Below are 19,090 nucleotides of genomic sequence, written 5' to 3' on the forward strand. Positions count from 1 at the left end.
CCCTAGTACGGCTAGGGGAGGAATTAACTTTTGCACAGCAGCGAGAAGCCCAAAACTTGGTAACAGAATTCAGAGAAGTCTTTCGCGAGGAGCCCGGCTGGGTTCGGAGTGTGTGCCACACCATAAAAACGCCCCCTGGGGCAATAGTGAGAGAGAGGTGGCGACCCATTCCCCACCATCTCCTAGAAACCGTCCGCAAAGAAATTGAGTCCATGTTGCGACTGGGAGTTATTCGGCCGTCTATAAGTCCCTGGAGAAGCCCCCTGGTACCAGTGCGTAAACCGGATGGGTCTTTAAGACTTTGTGTGGACTACCGGCGCTTGAATGCCATGTCAGTTTTCGATGCATTCTCCATGCCCCACGTGGCGGAGCTGGTAGAAAGGATAGGGGACGCACGGTATATATCGACCCTTGACATGGCCAAGGGATATTGGCAGATTCCGGTAGCCAAGAGAGACCAGCTGAAGACGGCGTTCGGCACCCCGTGGGGGCTGTACGAATTTGCTAGGATGCCCTTCGGATTGCATGGCGCCGCCGCAACATTCCAACGTCTAATGGACCAGATCCTAGCGCCCCACGCCACGTATGTGGCGGCATATATAGATGATATAATCATATACACCCGGACTTGGGAGCAACACAAGAGCGCCCTTTGGGCCATCCTCACAGAATTGAGGCGCGCTGGCCTAACCGCAAATCCTAGGAAGTGCGCCCTGGCGCAAAAAGAAACAAAATATTTAGGGTTCTTAGTTGGCAGGGGTACAATTAAACCTTTGGCTGACAAAGTGGAAATCATTCGAAACTTCACAGCCCCGCAAGATTGTCGCCAGTTACGGTCCTTCCTAGGACTAACTAATTATTATAGGCAATTTGTACCCCATTTCGCAGAATTGGCAACACCCCTGTCGGGAGCCCTCAAAGGGCGGAAAACAGGAGTAGTCAGGTGGTCTAAAGAAACGATGCAAAGTTTTGAGAAGTTGAAGAGGGTATTATGCGATGATGTTATAATCCATACCCCTGACTTCCGAAAACCCTTTATCTTGCAGACAGACACCTCAGAGACTGCGGTGGGTGCAGTCCTCACCCAGGAAGGGGGGAGGGGGGGTGAAAGACCAGTGGCATACGCGAGCCGCAAACTACTACCGGCAGAGAAAAGGTATGCCACCATCGAGTGTAAGTGCCTGGCAATTCGGTGGGCGGTGGACCACTTCAGGTATTACGTGATGGGCAGGGAATTTACACTAGTGACGGACCACATCCCGCTGAAGTGGCTAAGTACAGCTAAGTCCGATAATGCTCGGATCACCCGGTGGGCATTAGCGCTCCAACCGTATAAATTCCGCATCATACACTGGCCCGGGAAAACCAATACCGTGGCGGACTTTTTATCTAGGTGTGCGAATGAAGACCAGACCGGGGACCACGAGGGTCCAATAAAAGGACGGACCGACCCCACAGGTACGATCCAGAGGGGAAACAAAACAGTGCCCCAAGGCATCTTAAGGGGGGGGGGTTATGTCCCAGGGACGACGGGGCTAGAGGGAAATCCCGGCCCAGAGCCACAAGGAACGCTCATTTACACTTCGCAGGAGCCGAGAGCTGTAGCGACGTGCAGACCGGGAAACCACCCGCGCAGCTCATTAGTCGCACTTTCATACAGCTGGAGCGGAGTGACGTCAGGGAGAGACGCCGCTCGGCGGAGATAAAACGCGGCCCCGAAAGCAGAGGGGGCGCGCTGCAGGAGGACGCGAGGCCCGGGGGAAAGCCCGGGACCAGAAGCGAGCACCCGCACGGGGTCTCTGTCTGGAGCAGAGCAGGCTGCAGCAGCGCCGGGAGCGGCGGCGCTGGAGAGAGCCGCAGCCGCGAGGATCGTGGCGGCGAAATTGACGCCGGAGCCGGCAGAGGTGCCGAGGAAGAAACCGGAGAGAGGGCTAGCCGGAACCACCGGCAAGGAGCCAGCAGGGACTCCCGAGGAGGAACCGGGGAAGAGCCGGCAAGAGCCTCCGGCGAGGGAACCGGGGAAGAGCCGGCAAGAGCCTCCGGCAAGGGAACCGGGGAAGAGCCGGCAAGAGCCTCCGGCAAGGGAACCGGGGAAGAGCCGACGGGGACGCCGGCGAGAACGTCGGGGAAGAAGCCCGCAGGGGCTTGAGGGCTCAGGACACGGGATCCTCGGGCCAGGGATAAGGGAGCAGAAGGTCCGCAACCGAAGGTGGCATTGGCCAGGGTGTAGGGGAGGTCGGAGCCCCGTGAGTGCCTGCCCAAAGGTGTTTGGCACTGGAGACCGCAGAGAGGGGGACCCCCCCGCTGTGGGCCCAGTTAAGGCCTTGGTCGGCGAGTTCCGGGGCCCTGCCACCGGCTCCTGGGGCACCCTCCAGGGACCTTCTAGCAAGACTGGGGCAGACCCGGTTAGCCGCTCGCGCAAGAGTTGCCCGAGAGCGCCTTCTTGAGCAGAGGCGGGCACAGTCTCTTTTGGTCTGCGCCCTCTCTGGCGCCTGGGCTCTCCTCGGCCCTGGTCTCAGTTTGCCCCCTCTCCTGGGGCTTCTCAAGTGCCCCCTTTCTAGGGCTGGGGGTCAGTGCACCCCAACTGCTGTGCCCTTGCTGGCGCTGGGGTCCCCACACTGCTGTGGGTCCCTTATGAGGCCTCCTCCAACCCCTAATAGCCCCACCTAAACCACTGGTCTTAAACAGTAAACAAAATGCAAGCCCCTCAGCTATAACATAAACGGAAGCCGCCTGGTTTTAACAACATTACTCAAAACACCCCATGGATGCTCCATCCTTTACCCGGCCCAGGGCTGTACCTGTGGTAGGGCCTCTCCTCTCAGCTTTGCTTAGGGGGGAGCTCTTTCCCCCCTAGCTGCTGGCAGGGAACTCCCAGCCTGGCCTCAGCCCTGGGGTTTATATGTGCCAGGCCCTGCCCCTCTCAGTCAGCTGACCGCTGACAGGTGTGGGCACTAACTACTCTGGTTGCCCTGGTGATCAACAGCTGGGCTCCTTACTCACTGTTACGGCTTTTTCCCTAGCAGTTTCCCCTCTTCAGGAGCAGGGCACCTAAGTGCTCTGCAACACAACAAAGCAACGTTTTCAGCACAAAAGTAATTTAATCCTCTAACCACATGAAAAATGATCTCTATGGGAACAGCACATCTGCTAAAATCCAAGTCAGCTTTTACTAAATCATCTAGTCAGTTTATGTAAAACAGGACTCTTAAAATGACCATCAAGAGGAAATCATTTGCTTACAAAAATGGATATGGATACCTGCATTTCATTTACTGTTCTCTAAATTCATTTTTAAAATGTATATATAATCTGAAGTCTGGATAAAACTTCATGAGAGTATAGGGTCATCTGTTCATGGAATAGATACATAGGCAATTGAAAAGCTATTTAAGAGGAAAATTAAACATGAACTATCAGAAACTGTACTTTAATATAAAAAAAAAAGGAGAGATGGGAGACATGATATATACCAAACCTCTAAAAAAATGTGCTGGTGGAAAAGAAGAAAAAAAGTACTACTTCCTGATTGCTCAGCCATTCAAGAAAGTAGGGATGTGCTCCCAGAAAAAGCAATTTGTAAGCCTAACACTTGAACTCCTAAAGAGATTATGCACATTCAAGTCCCCAAGAGCCTGACTAATGTGTCAGCTGCCCTAAAAGAATGACAGGAATACTGTATCAACAAAGGTAGTTCCTGTATGAGATCTCTTCACTGTCAAAAGATCCACAGCCCCTCAGAAGCTGGTGATCTGTATTTGGAATACAAAGGATGAATTTAGTGAAGAGAGTGAGAAGACTTGACTGAATTAATAGCACTTCCATGTGTGCCAAATTATGAGTCAAACCATGGCCTCTTCATACTGAGATATCCCAATCAAGATTACTTGAACTTAGTCTACGCAACCCTAGAAAAGTTGCCAAGAGCTTTCAAGGCTACAATACAGGAAAACAATCCAAGCATGAAGAGGCCTCACATAGACGCACACTAGTGGACACACTGGTGTTCTGGCAATATTCAACTCAGAATCCTAGCAACTGCTGTAATGCATTAGCTGATTCAGGACGGGCACCACCAGTATCAAAATGAAGGAGATTCATTAATAAAAAGTATTATGAAGATGATATTTATTTTATCCCTGAGTACAAGTGCTCATGGCAAGGCATCAAACATTAAAGCAACTTTACATATTTGCAAAAAGATAGCCTAGTGCAGGACAGGTGCAGGTAGACAGACACTTAGCCTTATTTCTCATGTAATTAAGGAGACCCAAGCAAATCACAAACAAAGAAGATTATTCTTTAAGTGTACGCTTAAAAAAAATTGGTAATGCCTCTGTGATGAACATGACAGCAACATATTAACTTTGGTGCCTTTTTGTTGAAATCCAAGGGGAAAACCTATTTATTATGTGTCCCTAAAACTGAACATAATCTTTATTTATTTATATTGCAGCATGAAGCTCTTAGGCAGAGACAATAGGAGATGGACTTGGCAGCTCTATCCACAAAGAAAACCATATAATAATTTAGGAAGTAGGGAGTCAGGCGAAAATGATTTAAACTGTAGTATCTGGTTAGACCCCGGACCCCAAGAAACAAGAAAAAAAAGTGTTTTTATATAAACTAGCCCTTAGGATTCCATATGACCTGCCCGTAAAACAGGACACACTTTTGGAACTGTGACCATTGAGAAAGCAGACATAAACAAACAATTCAGACTTACTTTGGGAGAGCAGGCTGTGCATTTGTCAAATGCCAGGCTCACAGGAAGGACGTTATCAAATCTTGATAAAAATCCACGAATCTGGAAAGAAAGAAGATGCAGGCTTATGCTCGCAATAATAATGATACATTTCCAAATTCAAGCTGAGTTGGAGACATTCAGCCAGAAGATGAACAAGATTCTACATTGCTGCTAAACAGTGGCCTCAGTAATCCTTCCTATGTAATCGGTACTGAGACAGTTTGTGTTTTGGTTAATTTTTCTGTAGACAGGTAATAACAGGACTTCTTAAAATACAGAATTATCTAACTAGGAATAGCGGCACAGCTCCACCTGGAGTCTGAATTTTTTGTCTGCAACCACTCAGTCTCAGAAACCAAAATGGAAAATCATGTCATAATTATTTAAATAGATTTGTTTCTCCAAGTATTACAATAATTTGGAAATTTAAATATTGACTATTATTGTGCTGTCTGGTTATAATGCATCCAATAGGTAAAGTTTAAAGAACTAGATATATTAGCATATATGAGTGAGAAATGTTGAGTGTATTGGTTCTGATAGAGTATATGACCTTGCAAGCACTTTATGGTGCAGCCCAATGCTAGCCAGAGTCCTTCACTTCATTAGGACAAAGGTGCTTTTCCTTTCTCACATTTTTCCTCTCTTTAATAAACTGATCTTATTCTTATGCCATGTTGTACCTTGCTGACTGTTGGAATAATCAGCCATTTGGACACCGAGATTCATTGTACAATACTAATTTTTCTTTTTTGCTCTAGACCAGGGAGTAGGCAACAATTTTTGGCTGGAGTGCCGAAAAAAACCACAATGTCTATCTTGGAAGGTGCTGGAGTGCTGGGATGCCAGAAAAAAAAAGGGGGGGGGGCAGCGGAGGGGGGACACGGCAGGACGCACTGCATATTAGTATATTTAATCATCATAAATGTTGCCTTTGTTGTTGCGTATTCCCTTTTTGTTGAGCATGTTGCAATGAGAGAAGAAAAGAGAGACAAGAGAAAGAGGAGAGAAAGAAAAAGGAGAGCAGAGAGAGAACCAGACACACACACACGCACACAGAGAACCACGTGCACAAACACAGAGAACCACAACGCACCCAGAACAGACACATGCGCACACACATCTGGAACCAGACACGTGTGCGCACACAGACACACAGAACCAGACAGAGGCAGACAAACGCACACAACCGGATGCGTGGGTGTATGGAGCCGGGCTCCTGGGCCACTGGACAAAGTCCGACCCAACAATGCCCTGGCTCTGCCAGAGCCTCGTGCTTCCCCAGGGAGCCAGCCCCTGGGCTGCAGCACAGCTGGCCAAGGCCCCGACCCAGAGCCTGCCCATCAGCCCAACCACCCACCCACCCCACACAGCTGAGTCTGCAAATGGTGCAGTGCTCCTAGCAAGGAGTAGCACCAGCCTCATCCTGGTGGGCTGGGCCAGGGCTGGGCTCAGAGCAGGTGAGAGTCAGAGGGGCTCAGCTGCAAGCCCTGCTGCAAGCAGTCTGGGCTCCATGGTTGGCAGCAGCTACCCGAGTCTGTGTCGGCTACAGCCAGGGGGCTGCAAACAGCTGCTCTGGGCTCCAGCATCAGCTCCATACCAGTGGGTGCACGTGCGCACTGGAGCGGACAGTGGGAATAGGGCCTGAGGTGGCACACCCTTCCCACTGTCCACCCTGAGATTCATGTACAGTCGCTGCCAGCATGGAGCTGATGCCAGGGCTGTGGAGCCTGCTGCAGCTGCCCAGAGCCCAGGCTGGTTACAAACAGCTGCACTGGGCTCCGGAGCCCAGTCATCAGCTCTGTGCCAGCAGTGGGGGAGAGCCTGGGGTTGTGCTGCCTCAGGCTGCTCCCTCACCGTCCACTCTGAGGCGTGCGTGCACCCGCTGGTAAGAAGCTAATGCTGGAGCCCAAAGCCAATGTTTGCAGCCTCCTGGCTGCAACCGGTCCAGGCTCTGGGTAGCTGCTGTCAATCACAGAGCCCGGTCTGCCTGCGGCAGGGCTTGCAGCCGCCGAGCCACCTGCTGGGAGCAGCCTGGGCTTTGTGGCTGGCAGCAGCTGCCTAAAACCCAGGCTGGCAGTGGCACGCCGAGCAAAATGGCCTCGTGTGCCGTGCTCGGCACATGTGCCGGGGGTTGCTGACATCTGCGCTAGACATTTATTGAATGTTCAGGATTTTAAAAAAATCTTTTCCTCTTTCCTAATTTGTTTCCCCAGCTGAAGCATATAAAGGTCTGCATCAGGAATAGCCTTTAATTTTACATGGTTTGACTACTTTAATTGTAAAATCTTTGGAGCATGGGCTGTCTTTTCATTTTGTGATTCTACATTATCTAGTGTAAGAGGATTCCGGCCCATGACTGAGGACTTTTAGGTGCTATGGCCATACAACTAATAACCGGTTTACACTTTCAATCAAGTTTGTGTAACTTTCTAGGAGCAGCTGATCATCATATAACATGTATATCAGGTATTCCCTTACACACACATACCTGCATGTGTGCACATATGCTGTATAATCCTATATCATGAGGATATTTAAGCTGCTGCATTATTCTAAAATATTCAGTTGCCCCACAACTGTACTTCCTGGCCACATTTTCATTTTTTGATATTCAAATATCCAGAAATGGAAAGTCTCGACAAAAATCTTTCTGACTTCAGAGGAGCCAGGTTTTCATCCATTAGGTTTAAATAGGTAATCTTCAGCGTTTGAACATTCACTAATGATGTAAACGGAAACTCCATCCCAGGTCAGCAGAGAGCTTGCAACAGCAGTTCAGAGACATTAACTTTCTGTTTAACTCAAGCACCATTATCTCTGAAATCTGAATACAATTTAAATTCCATTAACTATTCAAGCAATCAGGGCTTATGGTAGAGGTGATATCTTTTATTAGACCAACAAGATTTTTTGCAAAAAAAATTATTTAATTGCAAGCTAATTAAATATTTCTTAGCAGATTGAGGCCCTTTCACTAGTTACCACCATAAGGAGAAAATTTCATATTTGTTTCCAAACTGCGTGACTTATTATTGTAATAAACTGCTTGGTGACCCCGACATATACTGGTAGTTACTTGCCCAAATGCCTTTTTAAGGGTCATTACTTGTTTTGTGTTAAAAGTTTTAAAAAATCATATATTTCTTTTCTCACTTTGGTTAGCCTCGATTTATGTAAGTTGTCAGGCTTCACACCTGGATAAAATGAAACTTAGGCCCCTGTCAGACATGCAGGTAAAGGTATAATAGTATCTGATATGTGATCCACAAAATAGCATTTCCTGTCATGCCACCCATGCACACTAGGAGGCATGATTGTGGGATCAAACATCAGATCCCATAATGCCTTACTGCTGGTGTAGGGGGAGTGAGCTGACAGGGCTCCCAGTCACATGGGTGCACCTGACCACATGTTCAATTAATAGTGTCAAGAATCACTTCATGTGTGTATGTGTGTGTGTGCATGTGTGTGAGTTATTTACATAACTTTGTGGCTTATTCCTTGCTTTACGATGCCATTATTTACTTAAATTGTATTCCAGCTACATGTTAAAGATGTGATTAACTGGTTAATCATGTCTTAAGTGTAACATGCGGCAGGGGCCTTAGCAATATTGATAAATCAAGCTATTAGCATCTCATATTGGGCTGTGAAAAACTCTAGACTATATCCCAGTGCACAGTGTTATACACAACAGCACCTTACTCTGTAAGTAGTTCTACTGCCATGAGTCTTCAAGGAATGCTCATGTAGTGATTTACTATGGCTCTCAGCAAGCAGCAATAAGATAAGTGCCAAAAGCATCCAAATGTAGTGGACCCTTTGTGGGGAGTTGGGGGGGGTGGGGAGAAGAAATAGGGGGAGAGAGAGAGAGAGAGCTGTTCTTAAAACGGTACAGGAAAAAGCATATCTGGGAAGAAAGGAAAGAGGCAGTAATACCTGAAAAACACCAATACAATTTTGCTAACAGGAGAAAGGAGGTTAGTGAACTAAAGCAGTTCCTTCCTTTTATATTAAAAGGGATATAATACAGGCAAAGGGCACAAGGATTGGATTACATCTCCCTAACCAACGGGAAACCATTTGTCCAGACTTCTGGAGCAAGGGAGAGGAAAAAATGCTGACCTTGCATGAAGACATTGCAACACAGCTAACTATTGTTGTGCAAATGACTTCTGTAACTAACACAGTATTTCTGACCACTTTGTAAAAAAACAATTTTATAAGACACACACAGAGTTGTTTGACTGATCTTAAGAATTCCCATTCTGGAAGGGACATAAAAAGAATTCTTAAACCTTGCAAAAATGCTAGCAAGTAAGTATACAAACAGTACTACTACTTTTTTACTAACAAGACAGAGTATTAATTGGGGCAAAACAAAGTAATTCTTAGAAGCAGAGGAGATCTATAAATATGGATGCCAAAGAACAGGAAATTATGGTCATACTAGTGCCGATCTGTCATTTTAAAAAGAGACTGTGAACGTACAGATCTCTTTTACCAAGGGCATCAACATAGCATCAATTTTTTGACACACAAAACCATGACTAAGGTTAAATAAAAAAACCCCAAAAACCAAAACACCATATACACAATGAAATTAGAGCAAATACATCAACATCTGATTTAATTACTATTTTTGAAGATACAAATGTAAAATGTTTAAAAATAAACCTGTACATTTTTATAACACATGAATCTACAGAGCTTCAACAATATATTTTTTTTACATTACCATCCCATTTCTTGTAGGAGGATATATATCCTCAAGACTACAAAAGAACTCTTTCTGAATAAAGGCAGGATGGTTTTAGGTTAAAAGGCAAATGCTTTTCATTAGACATGTTATCATGGAAGTGAGCAGCATCTTACTCATAAAATGGACAAAAGTTTTACTTAAATTATCATTTCACATTTTCATCACCTCAAAAGGAAACAAATGCCTGCGGATAGCTCCAGAAATCACTATTTATTCGCACTTGGTCCAGATGATAAGCATATTACGCTATTGGGCAAGTATAAAAATATCACTGAAAAAAGTGAATTGTTGCAATTTACTCCCCAAGACTTGCAGCAAGCAAGCAAACTCAAAAGTGCAGGTATTTACGGTACATAAGATATATCAACATTAAAATATTTGTTTTTATATTGACCATCCCCTGGATGTAACCAAAATTTTAATAATTTTACCCCCCTATTTCTGGAGCAAAGAAATGTTCTTATACAATTTACAAAGAAATAATAACACTCAAATAAATACAGCAATACTGACTAGTTTTTAGGTGCCATGGAAAGATGGGCTTCAGCTTGGAAATGCTGTGCCTTGTCTCCACAAATGCGAAGTGAAAAGGGCTTTATTGTCCAGCAAGAGGGCACCATATGTCCCAAACCCCAAAATTCAGTCAATGAAAATGCAAAGGTTTCTCTATATCCAATATAACTGAAGACTACTGACACATTCACAGTCACTGGAGTTTCAGTTAAGTAGAAAGCAGAAGAGGGTTATATACAACGTCACAAATGCTCAAATAAACTAGAGAATTATGATGTTAAAGTGCAATACATTATGTCCCTTATTCTGGGCTGCATCAAAGTTGAACTTGGTTTATCATAGAATCGCAGAAAATTTGGTTTGAAAGGGACCTCAGGAGGTCGACTAGTCCAACCACCTGCTCAAAGCAGAACCACCCCCAACTAGATCATATCAGCTAAGTTTTTGTCTAGTAGGGTCTTAAAAACCTCCAATGATGGAGATTCTACAACCTCTCTGGGTAAGCTGTTCCAGTGCTTTACTGTCTTCCCAGTGAGAACATTCTTCCTAATATCTAACCTAAACTTCCCTTGCTGCAACTTGTCTCCATCACCTACCACCTCACCATGTGATACCCCTGCTGCCTCTTTGCCACTTGCCCCCCTGTTGCAGTGTACCCTGCAATAATTCTGGCAGGGTTAGAATCCTAGAATTATGGAAAATGAGGGTTGGAAGGGACCTCAGAAGGTCATCTAATCCAACCACCTGCTAAAAGCAGGACCAATCTCAACTATATCATCCCAGCCAAGGCTTTGTCTAGCCTGGTCTTAAAAACCTCCAGGGATGAGGAGATTTCTGGGTAGCCTACTCCACAACCTTTCTGGGTAACCTGGTCCAGTGTTTTACTACCCTCCTAGCAAGAAAGTTCTTCCTAATACCTAACCTAAACTTCTCTTGCTTCAGCTTGAGACTGTTGCTCCTTGTTCTATCATCTGCCACCACTGTTTAGCTCCATCCTCTTTTGAACCACCCTTCAGGTAGTTGAAGGCTGCTATTAAATCCCCACTCAGCCTTCTCTTCTCTAGACTAAATAAGACCAGTTCTCAGTCTCTCCTCATAAGTCATCGGCCCCATAATGGTGCCTCACAGCTGTTGCTGCAAGAATGGTTTCAGCAGGGACTCTGGATTCTTGTCCCATTACCTGTACCAGCTCCTATAAACTTTATGTCCCTCTACGAGTTATCCCTTTTGATATCATCAACTCAAGGTGCCTCTCTGAAGTGCTCTCTTCTCCTTTCACATGCCCCAGCCCCCTCACCATTTTTGTTGCTCTCCACTGGACTCTCTCCACTAGCAACACTCAAACCAATGCAGCCCAGGATGCTGTTAACCTTCTTGGCAACAAGGGCACACTGTTTGTTCATATTTAGCTGATTATCCACTGTAACCCCAGGTCCTTTTCTGCACAGCTGCTGCTTACCCAATGGTCCCCAGCTTGTACCCTTGCATGTGATTGCTCTATTCAAAGTGCAGGACTTTGCACCTGTCATTACTGAACATGAGGGTTTTTTTGGTCCAATCCTCCAATTTGTCTAGGTCTCCCCCTAATCCTACCCTTCAGCCTTTCTAGTACTTCCCCAGCTTGATGTCATCTGCAAACTTGCAGAGGGTGCACCATTTCATCTTCCAGGTCGTTGATGAACATATTGAACAAAACTGGCCCCAAGACAGGCCCCTGGGGCACTTCACTTGATACCAGCTGCCAACTAGACATCGAGGCATCATGTACAACCACATGAGCCCCATGATCCAGTCAGTTTTCTATCCACCTTCTATCCATTTATGCAACCCATATGTCCTTAGTTTGTTTGCAAGAATGTTGTGGGAGACCGTATCAAAAGCCTTGCTAAAGTCAAGGTATATGATTTAGTTTCTGGAACACTGTGGGAGGTGAGGACAGTAGAGTAGTTTCTGGGATGCTTCATTTTATGGTGGGTACCCTTAGCTATTTCTCTGCCTACCAGAGGCAGTCCTAGCAGTTAGGGATCATTGGAATGCATCTAACTGTGATGGAAATATCTGTATGCACCTCAATACAAGATGACCCTGAATATAGCTGTAATTATACTTAAATACAAGACAACTCCCCAATATTTAGATTCTATATATGGAAAATGTATACATTTGTTACATATTTCCAGGTACAGAATGTAATTATTGGAGGTCTGCCTTGAATTTATCGCCCTCCCACTCCTATAGCAGGGGAAAATACATTTGGGAGGCCAAGTAGCCCCATTGCCCTCTCTCCCCTCTGCCCATACTTCTCTCTGCAGTCCCTTCCTGCACTGCCACCCCACCCCCCCGCTTTACTGCCAAACCCTGCTCTCCCTGAGCACGTGGAAATGAGGAGCAAATTTGAAAACAATGACCTTGAAATCAACATAGACTTGGTTCATCCAGAATTGTACCTTTTTTTGGAAACTGCTGCAAGTATAAGAGCACTCCATGAACATAATTTTTAACATCATTTTTAAGCAGCACTTTTGTACTTACTTATATATAGTACAGCTTTTTTTCTGCAAAAATAGATATTATACATATATAAACCTATATATACACACACACTTGTACTTTAACCATCCTGTCTCTTGACTGACACAGAACACTTAACATAACACACTACAGTTAACTGTCATCATCCCTGTTAACACTACGGTTAACTACCCTTTCTGTTACAATAACAGCACCCGCATACCTGTGTGCCTGCTGCCATTTCCTTTACCCATTACAAGAAATGCAAACCACCTCCATGCCCTTCCCTTCCCCTCTCCTTTCCTCTCTCTACAGCCCTATGATTTTTCTGTTTCTTTACCTAGTCCTTTCACGGCTCTGCCATCTCTAGTCTAAGTCATCTTTGTCATTCTCTTCCTCCTCATTGTCATCATCCTCTTCCTCATCCTCTCAGCCGGTCTCATTCTTAAGCAGCATGTGCCAATCTTTCCTCTTCCACATATCTTCTGTCATCTCTTCCCCATCCTCTTTTCCCGTCTTCTTAAAGTATAGCTCACTCACTCCCATTTTGATGCAGTCCTTGACTGGGAGGTTCATGTGCCTGCACATGAACAGGCTTCTCGTCTTCTACAGGGTGTTCCTGAAGCAGGATATGAATTTGCTGAAGCTGGCTGTTGGGGTCCATTGCTGCTTGGTCCAATGGCCAAACAGTGCCACCTCTGTGGTCAGGGTCTTGACCCCTGTCACCACCTGGAGGAGTTGGCCTACTCTCCCTCATGCCTCCGTGGCATATGGGCAGCTCCAGAGGAGGTGATCAATTGCTTCTCCTTCCACCAGCAGGTTTGCCTTGGGAAAGGCTGGAGAGCCTCTCTGTGTCTCAGCATCAGGGTTCGAATTACATTACGATTCTTGAGTGGGAGTCTGCGGCAGTGACAGCCAGAAGCTGAAAGGAGCCACATCTGCTGCCACTGCTGCCTGAGGTGTGGGATGGGGCGGAGGGGAGGGAATGAAGTTCATCTCTTATGGGGGTGCTCTTGTCTCTTAATCTCGTCTCAGCACTCCAGAGCTCCCCTATAATTTGAACCCTGTTCAGTGCCCACATGGAGGGTGCCTGGTGGGCTGCTTGCCAGTTCAAGTTTCTATGCGTTTCCTTCTTCCTGGAAGATTCACTCCCACATGGCCTTGCAGCTGTTGCCAAGGAGTACATCCACAGGTGTCAGTCTGTCCCTTCCCCTATTTCCTGCATCTTCCAGTGGTTAGTCAGGGCTCTTGGGGTTTCATTCTGTACCTTATAATCTGTTCAAGAACTGCTCAAGGACCTTGTAGAACCATGTCAGCTAGCATACCCACCAGTTTCACAACAGGTGCCCTGCAAAGTATTTCATGAAGCAGGCTGTTTTGGTTTCTGCCCTGACTACCAGTTTGCAGCCTCCATATGTAAAATAGATCTTCCTTGTTTACCTGGAGTAGCTCTTGTAGAACTTTGTTGTTAAAATCTTCTCTACTCATGCCATTAGGGAGAAGACCAGACTGCAATTCATATCCATTCACATTGAAACCCATGGGGAAACCTCTTCCATTCGATCCTGCTACTCCTCTTCTGGCTGCTCCTCTTCTGGAAGTTGCTGCCTTCCTTGCCTTGGCTGCCTGGACACCTGAAATCCAAAAATGAGACCAGTCTCCCTCACTCCTACACGTAGGTGGTGTTACGCCTCAGCTCTGTATTCTTGGGCAACCCTGGCACAGGATGCAGTCTGTCTGACTCACAAAGGACTCACCCCCCTCTCCCTCCCCTCCTCTACCTAAATGAAACTGATTAAGATGCAGTGAGAGACGCACCTAAGACCCTCACCAGATAAGGGTGACAAGAGTGAATCAACTGCCCTAGGTCTCATTTACATCCGAGATGGAACCAGATGACCATTCATTTACATGAGAGATGGAGAACAGAAAGCCTGAAGCAGAGACTGCAGTGAATTCTGGGACCAGAGAAGCAGGAGAGCACTGCATGATGGGGAATCTGTGCTTCCAATGTTAATCAACCCATGTTCACACACACCCAGCTCAGCATTTATCAGACCAGTTCTAATCTGGATTTGCTAAGGACTCCCCCCGCCCCAGACACACACACACAGCTCTAAGTTTAATAGGCATCTCGGGCCGTACATTCCCCGGTCCCAGTATGGGAGGCCTATTTAAACTTGATTGACTAAAACTCGGTTGCTGGGTTAGGGAATGCTGAGGCAAGAGACGGAGTCAGAGGGGGTATGGGCAACATTTGAACAATGGTTAAGGGTTCATCACAGCATCCAGCCTGCTGGAGCCCTAATTACAGGTGTTGTCATATCTTTCCTGAGACGACTGGTGGGAGTCCTCTCCACAAAAGGTTATGAGCACCCCAATAATTGCTTTAAGTCTGTTAAAAGACTATAGTAAGATCTGGAAAAGTCATGCTAAGCTGAGGCTTGTGCACAACAAGTAAAAATCCAAAATCCTGATGCTGCAAGCTATCTATTGTTCCTGAAGAATCCATGAGATATCCCATCAGTATATCTGCCATCCATAGGAATTTCAAGCTGGCTCCCAAGTATTTGGGTTACTCCCTAATCTTAAGTGTTTCCTGATTATCAATCAGTTTCCTGAGATGGTTCAAACCAGATAACCCCTTGTCAATAGAAAAGACAATGATTTACACTACTGAGGGTGCTTTGAAGCAGCTGAACTGAGGGTATAAAAATCTGTAAGTGTGTGTGCTGCAAAGAAGAAGAAGCAGGAGGAAAGAAGGAAAAGGAAAGAAGAAGAAAACTCCTGTGCTGACACCATGTCATTCTTGGGACGCTGGAAGAATCGTCTCTCTCTTCAAGGATTGTGCTACGGACTGTGCCTGTCAGCTTTGCAGCCTGAGTACCGTGGACTAGGTGAGATCCCAGCGTTCTCTCTCTTCTGTCTAGGCATAAACTTCTGAACCTGAACTGTATCAGTTAAGCTTGAGCTAAGTTTCCCCAAATACTTAGTGAAACCAGGGTAGTATTGTCATTGTTGGTGTTTGTTTTTCTTTTGCATGTCTATTACTACTAGTGCTATTATATATTTCATATGCTTAGCAATAAATAACTTTTATAGTCAAACTGGTAGTAGTTGGGTATATTTTTCCTTCTCTGCTTCTCTTTCCTCCTGTGCTCTGCAGCAACGCTTCTTTTACCGAAGCTAAAGATCCCTGTGAAGCCCAAATTATTGTGGGGTCTGCTCATCAAGAGGCCAAAGATTGGGACGTGCTGAGTTTGAAACACATGAGGGGATCAGCTTGTACAGGCTGACTGACCCAGTTTGACTCAGACGTGCCCTTATGAACTGAATGCTGGCCCATGAGGGTGCCAGCTGGACACCCAGCCGGATTCAGAGGGATTCTGTTTACCTGTGTGCTTGTGTCTGACTGCATTTTATTGTTGCTCTTATGAACTGATTCTTGGCATATGAGGGTGTCAGCCTGTCCATGCTGATCAGCCCAGCCAGGTCAGGCGTGTCACGTTAGTGTGTGTGTGTTTGTGTGTATGACTGATTTGGTGACTGGAGGAACCCAGTCCCATTGAGATTGAGTCCTGCAAGATAGCTCCACTGGGGGTGAGGGCTTGCAGAAGGGAGAAATACAGCTCCATATAGTAACACAAGCAGCACATTGACAGAATCACCAAGACCCTAGAAACTATCCCTAATAAATGAGCACACCCCAAAGTAATGGGCAAATTTGGTAACAGTGGAGACCACAAGGGTCCTCTGCTCTGATGGGAACAGGAACTACACTTCATCTGAACCAAAAGGAAAAGCAGTGATACAAAAAAGAAAAAAAAAAAGGTTCTCAACTATGCATGAAATTAGACACAAGCCAAAAGACTCATGATTTATCATACAGTTCACTGAGTTGGACCCCAGCAGACACAACAGCATTTCAAGCCATGGTGATCCCAGAGCTCAGCACTATTTAACACATATGGGTACTCCAGATATTACCCACAGAGGGTCCATGTGCTAATTAGACACCCACACATGACTAGAACCAGGTGCTTTTGTCAGTTCTGGGATCCTCCAAAATTGATATGTGAATGAAGCACAGGGCAACCTGGTCTGACTCCACCTCCTGGACAGCAGAGCCACACTAATCATATGAGACAGACCAAGAAAGGGGGTGACAGAGGGCTTCTGGATGAACTCTTTGGGGCCCCATTTGGTGACGTTTTCTAAACCTTTAAGGCTGATAAGGAAACAGGAATGACTGGAAGTGGGAAAGAAAGGTGAAGTTCAGCTGTGGGAGTGAAGAGGAAGTTGAAATGTATTCAATGCAGTGGCTCACCATGACTTGAAAAAGAGCTGACACTGGGTTGGGGGGGGGGAGGGCACGACACAACACATATCTTATACATACAGGCTCTATTCACCTATCTTTATGGTAGGTTCCCATAAGGTTACCTGGCAGAAGGGACACCATGATCTAGCACAGGGATGGCAATTATTTTAGGCAGAGGGGTGCTTACCAAGTTTTTGCAAGCTGCTGAGGGCCGCATAGGTAGCCCCACCCCTTGACAGTTGCCCTGCCCCTTGGTCTCCATCTTGTAACTGGAAGTCCTGCTCCCTAACCCCTGACCTTTGCCACCTTAAGTCCCCTCCCACCCCAGGAAGTACTCCTTTCAGCAAGGGGTTTTGCCATCTCAGAATACCAAATTATATTTTAAAAAGTAAACAACTACAGCATTCATTAATTTGATTTCAAAAAATATTTTTGTCTTGTTTTACATGTGTTTGTTTCAAGTACACAGAAGTGATTGCACAATAGCTTAAAATGAAGTCTTACTCTTGTATATCGTGAGGGGTGTGCATAAGTTAGTGGGGGGGCTGTGGCTGTGTGGGTGGGTATGGAGCTGGTGGGGGGCTATGTGTAGGGCCGGGTGGCTGGGGTGTGTGAGGGAGTGTGTGAGTCTGCATGTATGACAGTGTAAGGGGGGTGCGGGTGCATGTGTATGGTGGAGTGTGTGTGTGCAACTCACCCTATGAACACACACACACACTGCCCCTGCCTGCACACACACAACCCCCCTCCCTACACACACTGCCCCTGCCTGCGTACGCGCACACTCTGCCCCTGCCTGCATGCGCGCGCGCGCACACACACACACACACACACACACACACACACACACGGCCCTGTGCTCCCTGGTCCAGCGATGCAGCCAGAATTCACGTGGTGCCGGAGCAGGGCAGGGGTAGGAAGACAGTGAAATGGCTAGGGGTGGGGTGGGGTGGGGCTGGGCTGCTTCGCTCTGCTGAGGGCTTCCCTTGGGTCCTACTGACCCTGACTCGTGTCAGCTTTCACAGGCAGCCAGGAGCAAATAAATATTAATTTACTAATTATTTTAGGGGCCCCATGGGCCAGATAGAATGGCCTGGTGGACTAGATCTAGCCCACGGGCCATATTTTGCCCACCCCTGATCTAGCAGGTGGTTTTCCTAGGGGCAGGGGATAACCACTATTCTGGCATGGGTTAGTACCCGGACAGAGGTAATGTATAGTTACCTTCCCACTCATTTCCAGTGGGAAGATATTGGCTTTACGCCCCGTGCCTGCCTAGTCTTGTATAGGCGTTCCCTTGCTGCCTTGGAGTGTGCTCCTGGGGATGGCCGCAGTGTTGGTTCCTGCAGTCTTGGCGAGGGCTCGCGTTCTCCCTGAGGGAAGCACCAAAACTTGCCTGCCACGACACTGTTCTTCCCTTCAGTGGTGGGGCTCCCTCTCGTAGCCCCTTGCAGGTCAGTCATACTCCCTAGCGGGTATTCTTCGGGTTCCACCTCCCCTACACCCCAGCCACGCGCCAATCCTTATGACAGCCACTCTATGATCGATTGGCCCACACTTTGAGGTTGACTCCTGTGCCATCCCTGTCCGCCGTGTTCCTAGTGATCTTATCCTGTCCTTGATCTCTTCAGGACATTCCACAGTCCCTGTAGCTATGCTGGATCTCCCTGGCTGCACTGCTGCACACAGTGTCATCTCAGCTGCTCCTCTCCTCTGCATGTCACCCCTGACCTTTCTTAGGGGCCCTTAGGGTGATCCATAAAAGAACAAGTTAAATGGAAACAAAAAGGAGGAAGTGGGGTCTTAGCCCTTTCCCACTCATAACTTCAGTGTCTGCAGCTCCGTGGTCCCTCGATGCCATTCTCGTCCCTTTAACTGTTCGCGGGCCCTTCCAATGGGTCTGCCCTGGGGTCTCCCGGTGGCCGCTGGTGCCGTCCTTGCCTGGCACAGGAGGCACTCTCACTGTCTGCTCCCCACGGTGCCTCCTCACCTGTTTCTTCACCGCCGGTTTTTAACTTTGCCAGGCAGCATTCTCCAGTGATGTCATCTGCCTGCGTCACTTTCAGCAGGATATAAAAGCGGCTGACGAACTGCGTGGGTCCTCCATCCCAGCACGGCTCGTCCATCCCTTCTCTCTCTAAAAAAAGGTAAGTTTGCCTTGTCTTCCGGGCTTCTCTTGCAGGGACGTGCTATCTCTTCCCCAGGTGCTGCTGTGGGAGGGGTCTCCTGTCCC

General features: G+C 46.9%; 1 protein-coding gene across 11 annotated transcripts in view; it reads right to left on the reverse strand.

The window, feature by feature from the left end:
- ATG7 (autophagy related 7) overlaps positions 1-19,090 on the reverse strand; it is a 332,274-nt gene that overhangs the window by 205,929 nt on the left and 107,255 nt on the right. For all 11 annotated transcript variants that reach the window (XM_059715951.1, XM_019495404.2, XM_059715946.1 and 8 more), the window contains one exon: positions 4,727-4,807. In XM_059715951.1, coding sequence (XP_059571934.1) covers positions 4,727-4,807 — 81 coding nt within the window. The remainder of the gene's footprint in view (positions 1-4,726; positions 4,808-19,090) is intronic.

Source organism: Alligator mississippiensis, chromosome 12, assembly GCF_030867095.1.
Source record: "Alligator mississippiensis isolate rAllMis1 chromosome 12, rAllMis1, whole genome shotgun sequence".
NCBI classification, from domain to species: domain Eukaryota; kingdom Metazoa; phylum Chordata; order Crocodylia; family Alligatoridae; genus Alligator; species Alligator mississippiensis.